Source organism: Nematolebias whitei, chromosome 13, assembly GCF_014905685.2.
Source record: "Nematolebias whitei isolate Nwh7 chromosome 13, NemWhi1, whole genome shotgun sequence".
Classification (NCBI taxonomy): Eukaryota; Metazoa; Chordata; class Actinopteri; order Cyprinodontiformes; family Rivulidae; genus Nematolebias; species Nematolebias whitei.
Window position 1 is genome coordinate 31,378,773 of NC_056510.1, and position 20,011 is coordinate 31,398,783.

General features: G+C 41.5%; 1 protein-coding gene across 1 annotated transcript in view; it reads right to left on the reverse strand.

The window, feature by feature from the left end:
* Window positions 1-20,011, reverse strand: part of fgf14 (fibroblast growth factor 14) — a 293,247-nt gene that overhangs the window by 209,989 nt on the left and 63,247 nt on the right. Inside the window, exon 3 of the mRNA XM_037687064.1 lies at window positions 16,799-16,808. Within this exon, the coding sequence (XP_037542992.1) occupies window positions 16,799-16,808 (10 nt within the window). The remainder of the gene's footprint in view (window positions 1-16,798; window positions 16,809-20,011) is intronic.

A 20,011-nucleotide genomic window follows, 5' to 3' on the forward strand; every position in this document is an offset into this window, starting at 1 on the left:
TGGAAAGTGTACCTTCTGGAGACTCCCTTGTTCTGCTGGGGGACTTCAATGCTCACGTGGGCAATGACAGTGAGACCTGGAGGGGTGTGTTTGGGAGGAACGGCCCCCTCTGATCTGAACCCAAGTGGTGTTCTGTTGTTGGACTTCTGTGCTCGTCATGGATTGTCAATAATGAACACCATGATCAAGCATAAGGGTGTCCATATGTGCTCTTGGCACAAGGACACCCTAGGCCTTAGTTCTATGATCGACTTTGTCATCATCTCATCTGATCTACGGTCACATGTCTTGGACACTCGGATGAAGAGAGGGGCAGAGCTGTCCACTGATAACTACCTAGTGGTAAGTTGGCTCCGATGGTGGGGAAGGATGCCGGTCAGACCTGGCAGACCCAAACGTATTGTGAGGGTTTGCTGGGAACGTCTGGCAGAGTCTCCAGTGAGACGGAGCTTTAACTCCCACCTCCGGGGGAACTTCGAACATGTTCCGGGGGAGGTGGAGTACATTGAGTCCATGGGCCATGTTCCGTGCCTCTATTGTTGAGGGGGCTTACCATGGCTGTGGCCGCAAGGTTGTTGGTGCCTGTCGTGGTGGCAAACCTCGAACCCAGTGGTGGACACCGTCAGTGAGGGATGCGGTAAGGCTGAAGAAGGAGTCCTATTGGGCCGTTTTGGCCTGTGGGACCCCAGAAGCAGCTGATGGGTACTGGCAGTCCAAGTGACTGCTGGACTGCCATCCCTCCCGGATGATAGAGCTTCTCATGTTATCTCTAAGGGAGAGCCCAGACACCCTGCGAAGAAAACTTATTCTGTTCGCTTGTATCCGAGATCTTGTTCTTTCGGTCACAACCCAAAGCTCATGACCATAGATGAGGGTAGGAACGTAGATCGATCGGTAAATTGAGAGCTTTGCCTTTTTTTTCCCCCCCCTTGTCATCTCCGGCAATGTGACACTTAGAATTATTGTCTGAGTGTCAAAGTGATGCCCGACAGATTTACTTTCACAAGCAGAGCATTATGGCTGGCCTTATTGCTCCACTTGATATATAAATTAAATTTTATTAGAAAATGCTTTGGGTTTGTTCCAGATGTAATGGACATGAGACGGAAAACAAAGAAGATAACAAAGCAGAAAAGTGAGAGAAGAGTTAAAATGTAAAGAAGGAGATAGGAATAGGGGAGAGAGAGGGATAAAGAGAACACAAATCAACATCATTGAAGTCTGCCTCTAGACCCGCGGAAAGTAGAAAAAAAAAAGACAAAACCGAGAAACCACAACAACAAACAACATATATAATGATACTTATAACATCATTAGAAAGTATTTTATACAGTACGTGGTAATACAATACCTATTTGATGGCCACCACAACCCAACTGAGTGTGTATCTGATAAACCCCTGAATCTAAACACCTGTGTGAGAATGCTTATCACTATAAGGTTTCTCCATAAAAATGTTCAATAGTGGATTTGGGGACCCATAAACCCATCCCCACAGGACACGAAGGTAACACAGGTAAGACCGGAACCACAGACACACAGCGGTCACCAAGCCCGGAACTCTGGGAGTCCCCCAACAGGGACACCCGCACCCCCAGCGAGAGAAGAAAAGGGAAGCCCTGGGCAATCCCTAGCAACCACAATGCAGAAACCCCCAGGAGGCCATAGCGACGAGTCAACAGGCCCGGTCGGCAACCCGCCCCTCCAGAGTGGATCCGGCCATGGACACCAAGCCCTGAGGTCATACCACCCCCCAACAGAGGCCTGACAGAGCCAGGGCACCCAGGCTCCTGCAGGAGGCCACCAGGGCGGGCCCGCACACACCCCACCACCCAACCCCAGCTGCTGAGAGCCACCAATGCACCGGCGGCAGGGGGGCCCACCACTGGAGGGGAGCACGACACACCAAATGGGGGGCCAAAACTGATCCAAGAGAGGGGACCACCTAAAACCCAACCTGAGACAAACAGGCACACAGAGACAGCCCGACAGAGCCTCTGTTGGGCCATCCATGCGCCCCACCCGCCCAACAGTGACCGCAAGCCGGAACCAGGCCAGGGGCCAGAGCAGCAGGGAGCAGCAGCAGAGGAAGGCCGGCCCAGCGCACCAATGTATCCCTAAAGCCCCACACCACAGGCCCAGAGAAGCCCCGGCACGACACCCATGCATCCCCACACACACACAACACCCCCCCACCATGAATGTCACATCAGGCCGACCAACCAGCACCCCGTCAAAGTGAAGCCACACCCCCCGACCACCACCACGCACTACCAACGACCACACACACCCAACCACAGCCGACCCCCCACCAGAACCCGGCAGCCACCCCAGTCAAAGGGCTAGCCATCGGAACCAGGAACCCCAATCAAAAGATCCAAACAATCCAGGGAGAACCGGAGTGCCAGTACCACCCCCAATCGCCCCCAAAGGCCCAATACCCACCCACAGTCCAGACCCCAACCCGGCAGCCTACCCCCCCCCCCCCCCCCGGAACGCATTCTCCAAGTCCACAAAGCCCATGTAGACCGGTTGGGCAAACTCCCACACACCCTCCAGGACCCTGCTGAGAGTGTAGAGCTGGTCCAGTGTTCCACGACCAGGATGAAAACTGCACTGCTCCTCCTGAATCCGAGGTTCGACTATCCGACAGACCCTCCTCTCCAGAACCCTGAATAGACCTTACCAGGGAGGCTTAAGAGCATGATCACCTGTAGTTGGAATACACTCTACGGTCCCCATTTTTGAATAGGGGACCACCACCCCAGTCTGCCAATCCAGGGGAACTTTCCCCGATGTCCACGCAATATTGCAGAGTCACGTAAGCCAACACAACCCTACAACATCCAGAGCCTTAAGCAACTCCGGGAGAATCTCATCCACCCCTGGGGCCCTGCCACCGAGGAGCTTTTTAACCACCTCGGTGACCTCAGCACCAGAGATTGGAGGGCCCGACCCAGAGTCCGCAGGCTCCGCTTCCTCAGTGGAAGACGTGCTGGTGGGATTGAGGAGGTCTTCAAAGTATTCTGTCCACCGACCCACGACATCCCGAGTTGAGGTCAGCAGCACACTACTCTCACTATAAACAGTGTTGGTGGTATACCGCTTTCTCCACCTGAGACGCCGGATGGTAGTCCAGAATTGCCTCGTAACTGTGCGGAAGTCATTCTCCATGGCCTCTCTGAACTCCTCCCATGCCCGGGTTTTTGCCTCAGCGACCAAGATTATATACATATATAATCTTGGTTGGGGCTAAGGTGCTGTCTCAAATGGAGGAGTATTTTGGGGTTTTGTTCACGAGTGAGGGATGAATGGAGTGGGAGATTGACATTGGAATTGGTTCAACTTTTGCAGTGTTGCAGATTCTGTGCTTGTCTGTTGTGGTGAAGAGGTGAGATGAGCTGTTAGGTAAAGCTCTCTGTTTACAGGATGGTCTACATCAGGGCTATTCAGCTAAATTGCTCAAGGGGACACAGTTACTGAAAGCCAAGAGCTCAGGGGCTGGACATCCAGATGTTATTGTCATTAAGTGTTAGTTTTATGGTTTAAAATCTAGTTTAATTTAAAAATTAACCCATTGGTGGGCTGAACTGAGTTCATATGTTGGCCTGATTTGGCCCCCGGGTCACCAGTTTTTTCATTTTTTCATTTAGCCTTTATTTATCCAGGTTAGTCTCATTGAGCCACGAGAACTCATTTGCAAGAGAGACCTGTTTTAGGGAGCACATGGTGGGATTAAGGGCCTTGCTCATGGGCCCAGAGTGGGGTGAATGAGGGTGGGGGCAAGTGTGGGTGTTTCACCTACCCCACCCACAATTTTGATGTTGTCTGGGCCGGGGCGTGAACCGGCGATCTTCGGATCACAAGCCCACCTCTCTAACCTCTGCGCCACCACTCCCCACGAGAATCTCGTGGGGAGTGGTGTTGAATCTGATCTACATTTTTACACTCAAAAGCTTTAGGTATTTACCAAAAGAACAAGATCACTGATTCCAGCTGTCAGAATGAGTTTTCTCTGCAGGGTAGCTGGACTCTCCCTTAGAGATAAGATAAGTTCAGAAATCCAGGAGAGACTCAGAGTAGAACTGCTGCTCCTCCACATTGAAAGGATCCAGTTGAGGTGGTTCATTCATTCATTCAACTTTCATTTATATAGGCTAATCTCATTGAGCCACGAGGACTCATTTACTGTACAAGAGAGAACTGTTACAGACAGAACATATAAAGTACAGACCACAATAAAGTTCGGGCATTTGGTAAGGATGCCCTCTGGGTGCTTCCCTAGGGAGGTGCTCTGGGCATTTCTGACTGGAAGGAGACCTCAGGGAAGACCCACACACGAGAAAGACTGTCTCTCAGCTGACCTGGGAACCTGATTATTTTCATGGCCATAGATATGAAAGACTGAGTTGACACAGGACGTGAATCAGATGAGTTAATTATTTTCACAAGTTCAGAAACTGCCAAGAAATTGTGTTTTAAATGAATTTAAGGACAAGAGTTACTGGTTATTGAACAAGGGCCTATTAAGGACTATTTTATACCTTTCAAATTAATTACACCATCAGTTACAATGACGCCAAAATTGATACTGAAAGTAGGAATGCAATAAATAGGTTCTGAGTGTAATGACAGTCAGCAGTGGCAGCAAATGTTGATTTACTTGCCATCTAGATGATGTTTCATCCATCTAGTTAGTTTTTGGATAATAATTTTAAACAAAACTATGTTCCTTCCACCCACCTGAAAGCGCTTACTAGTTTCCACAGAATACATTTTTTTCTGTTACAACCACTTGTTGTCCTAAGTTTTGGGCTGTTACATGATTTACTCACAACATTGTGCTGAAAAATGTATTTTGTGCACATTTTAACTATCTGGTATAAAAGTGATGAGATAGGAAACATCAACATAAAAGTGATTTTTTTTTAATGATGGACATTTTTTTTTTCTATTATTAGCGTTAGTTAGCTTGATCTCTTCATTACTATTTTCTCTGTTATTCTGCGAGACAGCTGTTGACTAAGATGCAGTACACTCATTAATGCTTCAGACAATCCCCTTTACAAAATGGTTAATGCAGTCCGACCATCATCCTTCTCTGGGATCTACCAAGTCTGCAGCATGATGGCTCAGTGGTTAGCACTGTTGCCTCACAGCAAGAAGGTCCTGGGTTCAATCCCCGGTTGGACCTGAGGTCTTTCTGTGTGGAGTTTGCATGTTCTTCTCCACCTTGCATGGGTTTTCTCCAGGTACTCCAGTTTCCTCCCACAGACCAAAAACATGCATGTCAGGTCCAGTCCTTGCACAAAAGATTTTTGATCTCAATGGGATTTTCCCTGGTTAAATAACAGTTAATAAATAAATAATTAAATAAACAAAGTCAAAAGTATCCTGATCATTATTTTATCATAAAATTGCATAGATGAATACATTAACACAATGCATAATGTAAATTAGTTAGTTTACAGTCAACTTTACTGGCAAACAAATGCACACCGTGTGTTGTGCTGCTGATGTGGGAAAACTTTGATCTGTCAGCACACATAATATAATAAAACATTATCTGACAGCAGCTGACACATTTATTGTAAATAAATGCACAGTTAAACTACAAAAGCTTTCAAATAGTTTCAGTATCTAACTTTTTTAAAACTTTATATTATTTAAAGCACTTACAAGTTGAATGCACTATTTGTTTTGCATATTTTGTACTTTTTTGAAGTTATCATTAACCCTCTGTCTTTGCATAAATAAAATGGTTTATTGGTCTCTTCCACATCTATGCTTATTTCAGCACCCAAATAAGATTAGTTTAAAACACATAGTAATATTAAGAGTCTGAGGAGGCAGTTTTTTGGAAAGTTCAGTAACAAATAAGGCTGGACATGACAAAAACACCTTGGAGCTTTTACGTTGCGTCCTTGTCACTTACCCTTACAGCCCTCCACCAGCGTGCCAACATCTAGGGTAACCTAATTAGGACGAGTGCAAAGCAACATTCAACACTTATATTTGAGGGAGTGGTGGCACAGAGGTTAGAGAAGGTGGGCCTATGATCGAAAGATCGCCAGTTCAAGTCCCGCTACCGACAACATCAAAAATGTGGGTGTGATAGGTGAAGAACTCACACCTGCCCCCACCCTCATTCACCCCACTCTGGACCCATGAGCAATGCCCTTAACTCCCATCTGCTCCCTAAACAGGTCTCTCTTGAAAATGAGTTCTCATGGCTCAATGCGACTACCTGTATAAATAAAGGGTAAATAAAAAAAAATAAAAAATAAAAAATATATATTTAAAACATGTATGCATGCATGTTGCACAAAACCATCAATACAAGCATGTGTCAGGTAAGATCATTTGTAGTGGCATTAAAAAAAACTCATAGTATTTAGGATGCAAAGTAATTTATAACAAACCCCAAATGAGTTAACAGCTTGTTTGTGTGTCGCCAGGAAAAAGGTGGATTATTCCACGCTCAAAAAACGTGTAGTCATTCAAGCAAATACTATTTTATATTTTTAATGATTTCATCAATTTTATATTACACAGGCATTCCAGAAAAATATTTGTTTTATTACTTGAAATGCTCCTTGGTTTCACCAGAAGCATTACAGCTTGTTGTTGTTGCTGCTCTACAAGATATGTATAAGTCCAAGTAAACAGCCATGTATTGCAAACCTGACAGCAACGTAAGGGATTATAATAATAATTTAATAAATACACGAATCACTAACAAATATCAGTATTGGAGCAGTTTTAAGACTGTAGCAATCCATTTTGGCATTGGATTTTCTCATACTAGCCATTTGTTTATCAGTCAAGTAAATGTCTTTATTCTTATTTTGGCTGTTCCCTTTTCAGAAGTCGCCACAACAAGTCATCCTGTTCCATCTAACTCTGTCTTCATAATTAAACTGCTTTAAAGGGACATTCTTTAAGAGTTATCTACAACTGTGAGAAATTAACTGTTTCTACCCTTTCCACAGAAATCTACTTAAAAACATAAGTCTTAAAATGCCCTGCAGCAAATTATTTGAAAATTCATGCTGGCTTCCCTATAATTGACTAATATCTTGTAAGTTACCCTTTAGGAGAAGTATGTCACCAGCATGGTGATAGATGGAAATGAGTCACTTTATTTAACCATGTATGGCGAGTCAAAGATCTTGAAAGTCACTTAGTCACCATTATTTGTGTCATTAAAGCTGCTTGTAAATAAATTTGTAATCAAATTAAATGTACCTGTTTCATTCTAAAATATGAATTTTAACACAGTTTTATGTATTTATTTGTTGTTTTTCATTTTATGCTTTGAACTCACCATAATGACAAACACTTTTTTCAGATCAAGGTAAGTAGGTATCAGATGCACCAGAAACCTAGAATGCATTCATGTGTTAAATCCATTAAATTTAAATCAAACGTTTTTCTACCTAAAAATACTGCTGATCAGATTTGAGAAACATGTAATTCCCTTTTCGGCTATAGCAACCTTCTTTGTTCATGTCAAGAGAATCTAGAGCAGGGGTGTCATTTATATGGCCTACAGGCCAAAATAAGCTTTCCAGGGTGTCTAGTCTGCCCCTACTGGATGAATTTTAATGTACATATAAAATATAAACCACAGTTTTTAATAAAACAGAATTTATCATTTGTCCTCTAGGGGTGCACCACATGTCAAGAGTAGTGGACACGACGTTGTGCTGACTGCAAACTAACCAGTATCTTGTTCTAATATTTGCCTTGTGATTCAGACATATTTTCCCTCCAGTATCCTCAGTTGTCACAAATGTTGTCAAAAAGGAGAAAAATGGACACAGAGCATTGGGTTTTAAAGAAAAATGGACTAGCTCCTATTTATTTACAGAAGTGAATGGGAAAGCTGTGTGCTTGGTATGTATGCAGAAAGTTTCAGCCTTCAAGGAATATAATGTTCGGCACCATGAGACTCAGCATGGCAAAAAATACAACAAATTGCTGTGACAACTGAGATGAGAGAAGATCTAAACGGAGTACTGGTGAGTATAAATAAAGAGCAGTCTGTTTTAATCCAGAGCCGAGATGTCAGTGAAGAATCAGTTAAAGCTAGCTATAATTGCTAATGATGTAGCATTAGCATCCAAGCCGTACAGATAAGTTTGGGTAAGTTTGTGAAAACCTGCGAGATGAAGGCAGTAGACATCATATTCCCTGAGAAGTGACAAGTTTTTGCCAGCATTAGCTTGACAAGAAACACTTGATGATAGGATTTCAGATCTCTGCAGATTTGGACAGTCTTTTTTTCAGCATCTCCCTTCTTCAAGGGTGGCCACAGCAAACAATTTCACATGAAGACTTGGCAACAGCGGATGTCCTTCCTGATGCAACCACAGACCATCGAGCTACCACAGCCCTCTGTGTGGAGAAGAGAGCTGCTATCTAGGGCACCCAGGGGAGCAGATAGTGGGGGTTAAGAGCCTTGCTCAAGGGCCCAGAGTGGGGCAAATGAGGGAGGAGGCAGGTGTTGGTGTTTCACCTTTCCCACCCATATTTTGATGTTGTCTGTGTGGGGAGCTGAACCGGCAAACTTTCGATCACAGGCCCACCTTCTCTAACCTCTGTGCCACCACTCTCCATGGAATCAATTGAATCACAGTTAAATCAAAGTTAAATCATTAGTTGCCTTTTCTGTTACAATCAACAGCAGCACTCAGTCTCAGAGAGAGTGTCTCAGATGTGATGAGACTTGGACCATCACAGTAGTTTTCTGGAGTTGGTGCCGATGATGGATGCCACAACAGATAATGACCATTTCTGCTCTCTTGTGGGAGCTTTGGATAGAGTTGAAGTGGACTGATCCCGTGCCATCAGCTTGGCTACCAACGGCGCGCCATCAGTAATTGAGAATAAGGCAGGTGTTTTCGCAAAACTCAGAAAGTACAATCTGCAAATGGAGGAGATGGTTTGTGAACTTGTATTTTGCATCAGGAGCCATTGTGTTTCAAGTGGTTAAAAATGGATCACATAATGGTTGTCCAAACTGTTTTATTTCATCTGAGCTAGAGGTCTGAATCATCAGCTGTTTAACTGTTTTTTCTATGACAAAAACATTACCCATGGCCTACCATGCCACACTAAAGTAAGCTGGTTAAGTCGAGGGGCTGTGTTTCTATGATCTACAGGAGGAAATTGGGCAGTTCATGGAGAAAAAAATGGCTGCAGGACCTTGCATATATACTGTATGGTGTATATCACTGAGCTCTTGGATAATCTGAAGAAAACGTTGCAGGGATGCAAATGACAACATAATAAAATTCAAGTTGAAACTGACTTTGTAAGAGACACATCTGGTAAACGGTGAACTTGGTCATTTTCTCCATCTTAGAGACGTGTGGAACTGGAGTTAATGCTGACATGAAATGATAAATAGACAAAATTTCTAGACTGCTGAGGGAGATTGAAAGACTCTTTCACTTGTTTGGTGAATAGAACATGAATTTTGCAGTATTTTGCTCACCATTCACAGTCCAGGCTTCTGATTTTCCAGTCAATATCCGACTTGAAATAATTTTCAGTGTGATGCAGATTTGAAGGCCAAATTTGCCTCAGTGGACTTGGATAATTTTTTTCAGTATTGCTTGCCAAAGTACCTCACATTAACAGTGCTTGCTGCAAAAGTTTGTGCATGTTTGGGGCTTTAGTGAGCAAGTGTTCTCTGTAATGAACATCAATAAAACAAAGCCATGCTCGAGACTCACACTCAAGCACCTAATTGACATTCTGAAATTAAATGCTATTCAGGGTATGACCCTTGATATTGAAGCACTTTTGCCGGCCAAAAGATGCCAAGCTTCAGGAGTAAATTAACAGTGAGTTAGAATAAGACTCTGTGTAGATAATTTCATTCCACCCCATGTACCACATGGGGTGTGAATAACAAATAAAGAATCTTGAATCCTTGAATCCTTGAATAACTGAAAGAATCCTGCTTCAGGGACCTTTTTCACTCTGAATACAGTTCTGTGATTTTTTTTTTCCAGTGGTAAAATGTAAAATACTGAATGTTGTTCATTACAATGGAACTTCCACACTCCACCTGCATATGGGTAAACAGTTTCCTGTTCAACCGCAGTCAGAGGGTTTTAGTGGGCTATCACACAACCATGGCCCTCAGCCTCAACACAGGAGCCCCTCAGGGCTCTGTGCTGGGCCCCCTGGTCTATGCCATCCACACACGATTGCACTCCTGCTCACCACAGCAACACCCCAGTCAAATTTGCAGACAAAAATACAGTGGTGGAGCTCATCGGTGGGGGAGATGAGTCCGCCTACAGGGACGAGGTGGAACAACTGACTGCTTGGTGCAGGGGGAACAATCTGGTCCTCAACACCTCAAAGATTAAGGAGCTGATCACCAATTTCAGGAAAAACAAAATGGCAGTCCCACCCCTGATTATAAGCAGGAACAGTGTGGAGAAAGTAGCTGACCACCATTTCTTGGGAGTCCATACTGAGGGGATCTGACCTGGAAGGTGAACTGAGTTGCTGAAAAAGGCCCATCGGAGACTCTACTTCCTGAGAGTGCTCATGAGGAACAACATCACCCAGAGACTGTGTTTTTCTACCGATGCTCCATAGAGAACATCTTAACATACTGCATCACTGTGCGGTATCTTAGCTGCACAGTGGCTCAGGGGAAAGCGCTCCAGAGAGTTATCAACACAGCTCAGAAGATCATGGGCTGCTCTCTTCTCTCACTGGAAGATGTACACAGTTTCCGCTGCATAGAAAAAGCCCACATCTTAAAGGACTGGTCTCACCCTGGACATGATCTGTTATAATTGTTACCATCAGGAAAACAGTTCAGATCAATAAAGACAAGAACAAACTAATTTAAAAAATGTTTTTATCATCAGCTGTTACTGAACTTAACAAAAGCTGTAATAAGAACTGGATAAGTGTAATAAGGGACAACTTGTGTAATATCAATCTGCTTGTGTTGCATATGTGGTGAGTTTAAAATCTGTAACTACAGTATTACCTTTTATACATATGGGGCAGGGCAGCCGACTCAGGACCCAAAGGTCCTGGGTTCGATCCCCGGTCATTGCACTTCTCATGGTGTCTCTGAGCAGGACACCTAATCCCGAATTGCTCCCTGGGCGCTTGCCCAGTGCCCCACCTGGGTGTATCCCAGGTGCGATGGGTTAAATGCAGAGAACCAATTTCGTCTTTGTATGGGAACATACAATTATGACAACACATAGCACTTTATATATATATATATATATATATATATATTATTTGCTCTGTTTAATATTACTCTGTTTTTACATTTGCTCTGGGAAGTAAACCCTAATTTTGCTGTACGGTGCAATGACAATAAAGGTCTATTCTATTCTAATGTATTCTATTTTATTCCATTAGGAAGTTGGTTCGCAGCTTCACTGCAAAAGAGTTTGGTGTTGTGGAATCATTTTTCTTGTGTACTGCCACAAATTTAACAATATATGTTATGTATTTTCCTGTATAAATGTTTTATGTATATGGTGGACACCGTTCATCCAGTTCATCACTATTGTTCTGTTTCAAATTCCTGTGATGAAATGTTTTGTGTGGTTTGTACATCCACTGTGACCATTTGTAATGCACATGTTGTTCATAATAATTTGTAAAAAGATTGTTCAACCTATATAAAAAAATCATAATGTATTTGTATTTTGTTGCAATATAAGAAAAGGAAAAACTTTGACTTGTCATTTATTGGTTATAATCCTGGGATTTTACTGGTCTGGCCCCCATGAGATCAAATTAGGCTGAATGTGGCCCTTGACTCCTGATTAGAGCTATTGTGGAGATATTTGGAGAACTTTTCTTGCTGCTTTTGGTAAGTTGAAGGACACGGGAGGTCAGTTGACACTGATCAACAAGACTTTGGCATGCAAAAGACCAGTGCTGTTCAGTCTGGAAGGATCAGATTTTACTGACAGGCCATTTTGAAGCAGGTCTATGAGAGCCACTCTTGCCCTTGCAGAGAAAAGTGATACAGCGGAGGATGGAGAAAAACAACGAAAGTGCACTACAAAGTAATGAGAGATAAGAAGCCCACTGAAGAGGTTAGCGTTAGCTAAAATAAAAAATAAAAACAATGGTGCTCTGAATTTTAGCATTCAGACTTCTGATAATAAAACATACACGATGAATATTAGTTCAGAAAAAACTGTTTTAAATATTGAACTAATCTCTGCGCCTATTGTCAATTTGCTAAACAGTATTTAGAAACTTTATCAATATGTAAACCAGAAGTGCTGATCCTTTTAGTTTTATAGCAAGAAAAAAATCATAGATGATAAAAATTACATAAAATAGATGACGTACTCACAAAAGTCTATGCCGTTGAAAAAAACAGTCTATTAAATAAGTTGTTGAGAAATTAACACTAATAAATCTAACATGTGAATTGATAAAATGTATGCATCATAATGTACAGGTATGTATGAAACCAAACTCAAATCATCATGTAACTTGTTTTATGCTGGTGTACATGTGAAAGAACTCAGCTGTTTGGAAGCAAACGCAACATCAGAAGAACTTCAGCAAAACTTACAATAAACAATACATTCTTCAAAACTTTGCAGAAGTTTTGTTGTCTCTTGGATAGGAAAATCAATGAAGGCTTGCACCTGAGCTGCGACTGGACGCACCTGTCCCTCTCCAACTTATATGCTCAAATAGGTGATAGTAGCTTTTCCAAAATCACATTTTCCCAGTTTTCCGGTAAGAAAAGCCTCTTAGAAGCAACAACAAAAAAAGACAGTTTCTACGTTTTGACTACCTGTACAGTAGATGAACAAACCACTACACCAACTAAATCTGCTTCACAGTTTTCCACTCCAGTCAGCACCATTAGCATTAAACATTGGAATGTTGCAGGTGAGTTGTGCAAGCCGCAAGGCAAAAAAAACTTCACAGTGGCAAGTGTACCTTAAAGGTAAGTGTATCTTAATCGATTATTATTATTATTATTATTATTATTATTATTATTATTATTATTATCATGATTAAGTGTGTCTTAATGAAAGGCAAGTATATCATGGATTTTATTATTACTGTTTTTCTTTTACATTTTATACTTTTGTTGGATGTAACTGGACCCTGTGTACAACATTTTGTTCTACCACATGTGCCACATGTGGTGCAAATGACAAATAAAGAAACTCTGACTCTGTACAGGAGGAAACAACCAGGTCAAAGCTCTGAAACCCTTGGAGTCAGAGGCATCCTTTAGTTGGTTTAAGTTTGTCATAAAGCTGAACCAATTCTGTCATTTTTTGAAGAGAAAATAAGGCAGATTTTGTGAATACATTAACCTTTCTGCAGTATGTACAGAAATGGGATTTATTTTCTGGTTTCAATACCATAATACAAAGAGAACTTCAAGCACTATTACTAGGAAAGACCAAACCATGCTCAATAAATAACAAACCTATTGTCACATTTTAATACCATTAGCTACATTCACTCTGTGCATGTTGCTGTATTGGTTTCTGATTTTCAACATCAGCATCATGAAACAATACTAAAGTTTGGTGAGGATGATCAGAGAAAAAGTGCTAAATTATCTTTAATCAAACAAACAATAACTCTAAAAAGCAGATTCAGATAGATGGGACAGAAAAGAATTAAACTTCTTTTTAATGTCAAATCATCATCTGCTGAGTGATAAACTGGAGCTGCACTCAAATATAAAAGCAACAGGAGTGTAATCAAATACCTTAGGACAGCAGTCTGAACAATATGTAGTAACTGGTTTTTAGTGGCGCAGAGGTTAGAGAGGTGGGCTTGTGATCCGAAGATCGCCGGTTCACGCCCCGGCCCCGACAACATCAAAATTGTGGGTGGGGTAGGTGAAACACCCACACTTGCCCCAACCCTCATTCGCCCCACTCTGGGCCCATGAGCAAGGCCCTTAACCCCCACCATGTGCTCCCTAAACAGGTCTCTCTTGAAAATGAGTTCTCGTGGCTCAATGAGACTAACCTGGATAAATAAAGGCTAAATGAAAAAAATAAATAAATAAAAATAGTTAACAACAAAGTCCATGCTCAATAATACAGGTATACAATCCAACATTTATCAGTCAGGTCATCCGGACAGTTTTTTTTTTTTTTTTTGGTGCTGAAACGACTTTGTTGTTTTCAACCAGTTTGACACAACTGTCAACAAGGAAAAGGGCCAGCAATGGAGGAGGGGGCGTACAAAAGAGACCATCTTATCACAAACAAAACTGGTTTGTTCCACTTTGGAGTAAGCTGTTGTGGGAATAATCAGTTTTGTGTTGTGTGTTTCCTTGACTGATGAAGTCTTCCGGATCGAAGGCGAAACGTTTCAGCACAAAAAAAAAAAAAGAAACTGTCCAGATGACCTGACTGAAAAATGTGGGGTTTTTAGTTACTTCTTGTCAGATCCTTATATTTTGCTTGTTTGTCTAGCCTTTGATTTACTTGTTTGTTTGTTTTATGGCCATCCCTATTTAATTTCTTTTACTTTTTTGTCTCAATTTAATTTTATTATAAGCATTCTTGTTGCCTTCATGTCTTATATGTGGGCCATTTTAATACCACCCACCTACAGTTAATGGCAAACAATAGGTATTTTGTCAACAACACTGGAAAACAGAGTAAAAACAAAGAAGAGAAAGGGGCTGTATTGATGTATGTTAAAAGAGTTTTACAAGAACATCCATCAGTTGCTTCTTTTTTTTTTTTTAAGTGATTTTCAGGTCATTCAAATATCACCAAAGTGTACAATTTTGATTGGATAATGTTTTGTTTAAGCATCAACTGGCACGGTGCTTTTCCAGGCAGAAGTGTCATGTTTAGCCAAGCACATGTCCCCAAAGAACTGAAAGTAATCCTGTGTCTATTTCTGCCATTGAAGGTTTATTTGAAAAGGTGACAATGTGGAATCTATGGCGATGGGAGAGCTTCACCACACAACAGCATGCCCATTCTGCCATGCTGATAAATAAAGCCAGTGAAACATAAAGGAAACCATGTCAGCTAGCAGAATTTGTAAAGGCATATGAGTGCATTCCCAAAATATCTGCTTTATCAAAAAGGGTATTTCAAGCAACAGGAGCAGAAGTAGTCTTTATTCACCACAAGTCTTCATCCTGACCAAATAAACTTGGTAAAAGTAAAAGAACTTTGCAAAACCTTGTTGTTATTTTTGATCAAGAACAGCTTTCCTCCACCTGCGCAATTTCAGGAAGATTAGAAACATCTTGTCTAAAAATGATGCAGAAAAACTGGTTCATACATTTGTCCTGTCTATACTAGACTATTGCAATGGTTTGTTATCTGGGTGTCCAAAAACTTCTTTAAAAAGTCTTCAGTTAATCCAAAATGTGGTTACCAGAGTTTTAATGAGAGTTGATAGAAGAGATCATCTCTCTCGAGTTTTAGCTTCTCTCCATTTGCTCCCTGTAAAATTCATAATAAAATACATCTTACTTCTAACCTACAAAGCTCTCAACAGCCTAGCTCCATCTTATATTACAGAGCTTATGTTCCATATTTTCCTAACAGAGCACTTCGCTTTCAGACTGCAGGTTTACTTGTGGTTTCTATAGTTTCCAAAAGCAGAATGGGAGGAAGATCTTTCAGTTATCAGGCTCCTCTCTTGTGGAACCAACTTCCAGTTTCTGTCCATGAGACTGACACATTGTCCAGTTTTAAGTCTGGGCTTAAGACTTTCCTTTTTGATAAACCCATAGTTAGGGTTAACTTGGGTTTCCTTAGCTAGCCCTTAGTTGTGCTGCTATAGGCTTAGACTGCTGAAAGATAAATTGACCACATTTCCTCACTCTGCTACTGTCTTTACTTACTCTACTGTAACTGTTTGAATTTGTAATTATTTCTATCCTTAACATGTTTTTTTGTTTGTTTATTTGTTTGTTTGTTTGTTTGTTTTTCCTTCAATAGAAAGTACACATGGACCTGACATTGTTGTAACTCAAGGTACCCAGTTTGTAATGAGACCCAGAATGACAAAAGACTCAAGCTGGAAAGTGAACAGTGTTTATTATTGTGGTTCTAATATACATATATACATGTTGGTGTACTGGAACCCCTGGAAGAGGAAAGACACGGTCAGGATGGCCAGGCAAAGAGAGCAGTATAGGAAATTGATTGTTTTGTCTTGTTTCCTCCTTACAGGTGGATTGGCAGAGAAACTCTGTGTTGAATCCAAGGCTTCCAGGAAGGTCCCATTCAACAGGCGGTTCAAGGCAGGTAAGTGGCTGGAGGGCTAAGCACAGGGAACGAGGCTCAGGGCCAAGGTGAAACAGGACTGGATCCAAACGACAGGATGACAAAGAGGAATCAATGCTCCAGCGAACAGTAGAACTTGACTGCAGCCTTATGTAGAGTTGGGGCTCATCAGGTAGACGACCGTCAGCTGTGGGTAATCGGCGGCCATCTTGGGGCTGCAGCAAGTGCTACTCTTACAGACATTCTGTATCTGTTTCTCCTTCCTGTCCTCTCAAACCCAGCTGGTCGAAGCAGATGGCCACTTGTCCTGAGCCTGGTTCTGCTGGAGATTTCTTCTTGATAAAAGGGAGTTTTTTTTCTTTCTACTGTCTCCTTTGTGCTTGATGGGAGACTGCGACCAAATGAAGATTCATCACAGTCTGCTGCTTCCTTAGATAGATTACTTTTACTAATTGGCTTTTTTAATGTACTGTATGTGAATGTTTGTGTACAGTGCCCTGAGATGACTTCCATTATGACTTGGTCCTATAGAAATAAACTGAATTGAAACTGAATTCAACTGTAAATATTCAGGTAATTGCCCAAAATTTTACAGTGGATATTTACATTAGTCCTTATTATAGTGAATGTGGTAAATTAAGATTATCAATGAGGACTTCTCTCACATATGATTAGTCTTTCTCTGCATAAGGAATAGTGTTGTAATGGCTTAGTTCAGCACAGCACAGTTTTTATTGAGATAAATGATGTAGTTTGTTGATGTGCTGACACTTTAGAGCTACAGTTTATTCTTTAGCACTGTATGAGCAAAGGTTCAGAACAAACTTGCTTTGTGAACAGTCTGACTGGACGTAACTTCGTCTTTTTCTATATGCACTGTGTGTGCACTGTCTACATATCGATGTGTGGGTGAGGGAATATTTTATTAGGAACTGATTAATTTTTGATTTGCACATGTAGACCATGTTCATTAGAAAAGGTAAGATGGCTAAAAAAGTAACAACTTTGAAACTGTTTGGCTGGAGTTCTGAGTGGCTTTCCATGAAAACTGGACAAACTGACTCTCTTAGGTGTTTCTGAAAGACTGAAATAATAAAAGTGAAATGGGAGTAGGAGGGTGGGAAGATTTGATGCATCAGAGCTATAGATGAGGTACATTTATACTGTGGAGTGGGGTATAACTGATTGTAATCTTGTTTTGTTTTGTTTTTTTCACAGGAAATCTCTCCGTCCATTATCTCTATCTGCTTCTTCCTTTCTGGGTCACAATTATTTCTAAATTCTGTAAATTCAAATTGTATCTTTGCTTGAACTATCCATTGCTAGTGCTTTTCCATAAGAAAAATCCTGGTTCTTGATCAGTTTCTGTAGTTGAGTTGAGGACTCAGGGTTCAACCAGTTTGAAATAGAACCGCCAGTGTTGCTACGCCAAAAAGAGACACACAACCACACTCAAAAAATGGCTAGATCTGAATCAACAATCAACTTAACAAACGATTTTGGACTAAAACCTGACTCGGGTATGACAAAACTGAAAAATAAAAAGGTGGAAACGATCATTCAAACCAGTGACTACTGCACTGTTCATATATATATATATATATATATATATATATATATACAAACCGGATTCCAAAAAAGTTGGGACACTAAACAAATTGTGAATAAAAACTGAATGCAATGATGTGGAGATGGCAATTGTCAATATTTTATTTGTAATATAACATAGATGTCAGATCAAAAGTTTAATCTGAGTAAATGTAAAATTTAAAGGAAAAATATGTTGATTCAAAATTTCACAGTGTCAACAAATCCCAAAAAAGTTGGGACAAGTAGCAATAAATGGCTGGAAAAGGGAAATTGAGCATAAAACGAACAGCTGGAAGACCAATTAACACTAATTAGGTCAACTGACAACATGATTGGGTATAAAAAGAGCTTCTCAGAGTGTCAGTGTCTCTCAGAAGCCAAGATGGTAAGAGGATCACCAATTCCACCATTGTTGTACGGAAAGATAGTGCAACAATACCAGAATGGTGTCACCCAGCGTAAAATAGCAAAGACTTTTAAGTTTTCATTCATTCAACCTTTATTTAAACAGATAAATCACATTGAGCCTAGAAGACTCATTTACAAGGGAGACCTGTTTGGACAGACAAAACAGTGGTTAACTGGACACATGTAGGAGTTGGAGACGAAAAAAATTCCTATCAGACTTTTTTCTTGGCTGAGAAAAACCCCTAATATTGAAAAAACACCTTGCACAAACAAGCACATATTTACGTAGACATTCTGCAGAGCAGAGCATAAGAAGGAAGAGACAAGAGCGGTCAACAACGCCTACAGATGCTCTCAAGGTCACTGTAATCAGTCAATGTCCTCCGGTGAGATCCATAAACATTCTTGAGGTATGTTGAGAAATGGCCAAGAATAACCTCTATAAGAATCCAGAGTCCTAAATGATAACACAAAGTTTTTTCAGCGGGGTTTCATCTGGTTATCGGTTGGAAATTCCTCAAGGAGGGGGTGGTGAGCGTCAGATCACATTTTCTCCAGGCGACATTAGATAAGATTGCCTTCAAGGACAACCAAGGCGACCAAAATTTAGATAAACACACAATTGTTTTGGGGACAGGCAGAACTTAATGACATCAATCTTCAGACTGTGTCGGTCTACTCAGTTCAGAAATGTCCAAATTAACATGGCCAACACCGATGGAAACGTGTCTGAGTAAAAATCCCCAAGATCTGATCCATTCAGCCGAAGCATTTGAGTCCGGGTACTCCAGAACATGAACCAAGCTGTCATAAAGGCAAGCAGCGTGATCGGGTCCAAATTTGCTGCTGACGACTTCCTTGATTGTAGATAAAACCAGCACCAGCTGAATCCAAAAAAAGCAGGAACCAGTTATCGAAAATCCAATTCCAACTTATCATCATCAACCGTGCATAACATCATCAAAAGATTCAGAGAATCTGGAACAATCGCTGTGCGTAAGGGTCAAGGCCATAAAACTCTACAGGATGCTCGTGATCTCCGGGCCCTTAAACGTCACTGCACCTCAAACAGGAATGCCACTGTCAAGGAAATAACAGAATGGGCTAAGGAAAATTTCCAGAAAGCATTGTCAGTGAACACAATCCACCGTGCCATCCGCCGTTGCCAGCTGAAACTCTACATTGCAAAGAGGAAGCCATTTCTAAGCAAGCTCCACAAGCTCAGACGTTTGCACTGGGCCAGGGGTCATTTAAAATTGAGTGTGGCAAAATGGAAGATTGTTCTGTGGTCAGAGGAGTCACTATTTTTGAAGTTCGTTATGGAACACTGGGACATCATGTCATCCGGACCAGAGAGGACAAGGATACCCCAAGTTGTTATCAACGCTCCGTTCAGAAGCCTGCATCACTGAGGGTATGGGATTGCATGAGCGCTTGTGGCATGGGCAGCTTGCATGTCTGGAAAGGCACCATTAATGCAGAGAACTATGTTCAGGTTCTAGAACAACATTTGCTCCCATCTAGACGTCATCTCTTTCAGGGAAGACCCTGCATTTTTCAACACAATATGCCAGACCACATTCTGCAGCAATCACAACATCATGGCTACATAGGAGAAGGATCTGGGTACTGAAATGGCAAGCCTGCAGACCAGATCTTTCACCTATAGAGAACATTTAGCGCATCATAAAGAGGAAGGTGCGACAAAGAAGGCCCAAGACGATTGAACAGTTAGAGGCCTGTATTAGACATGA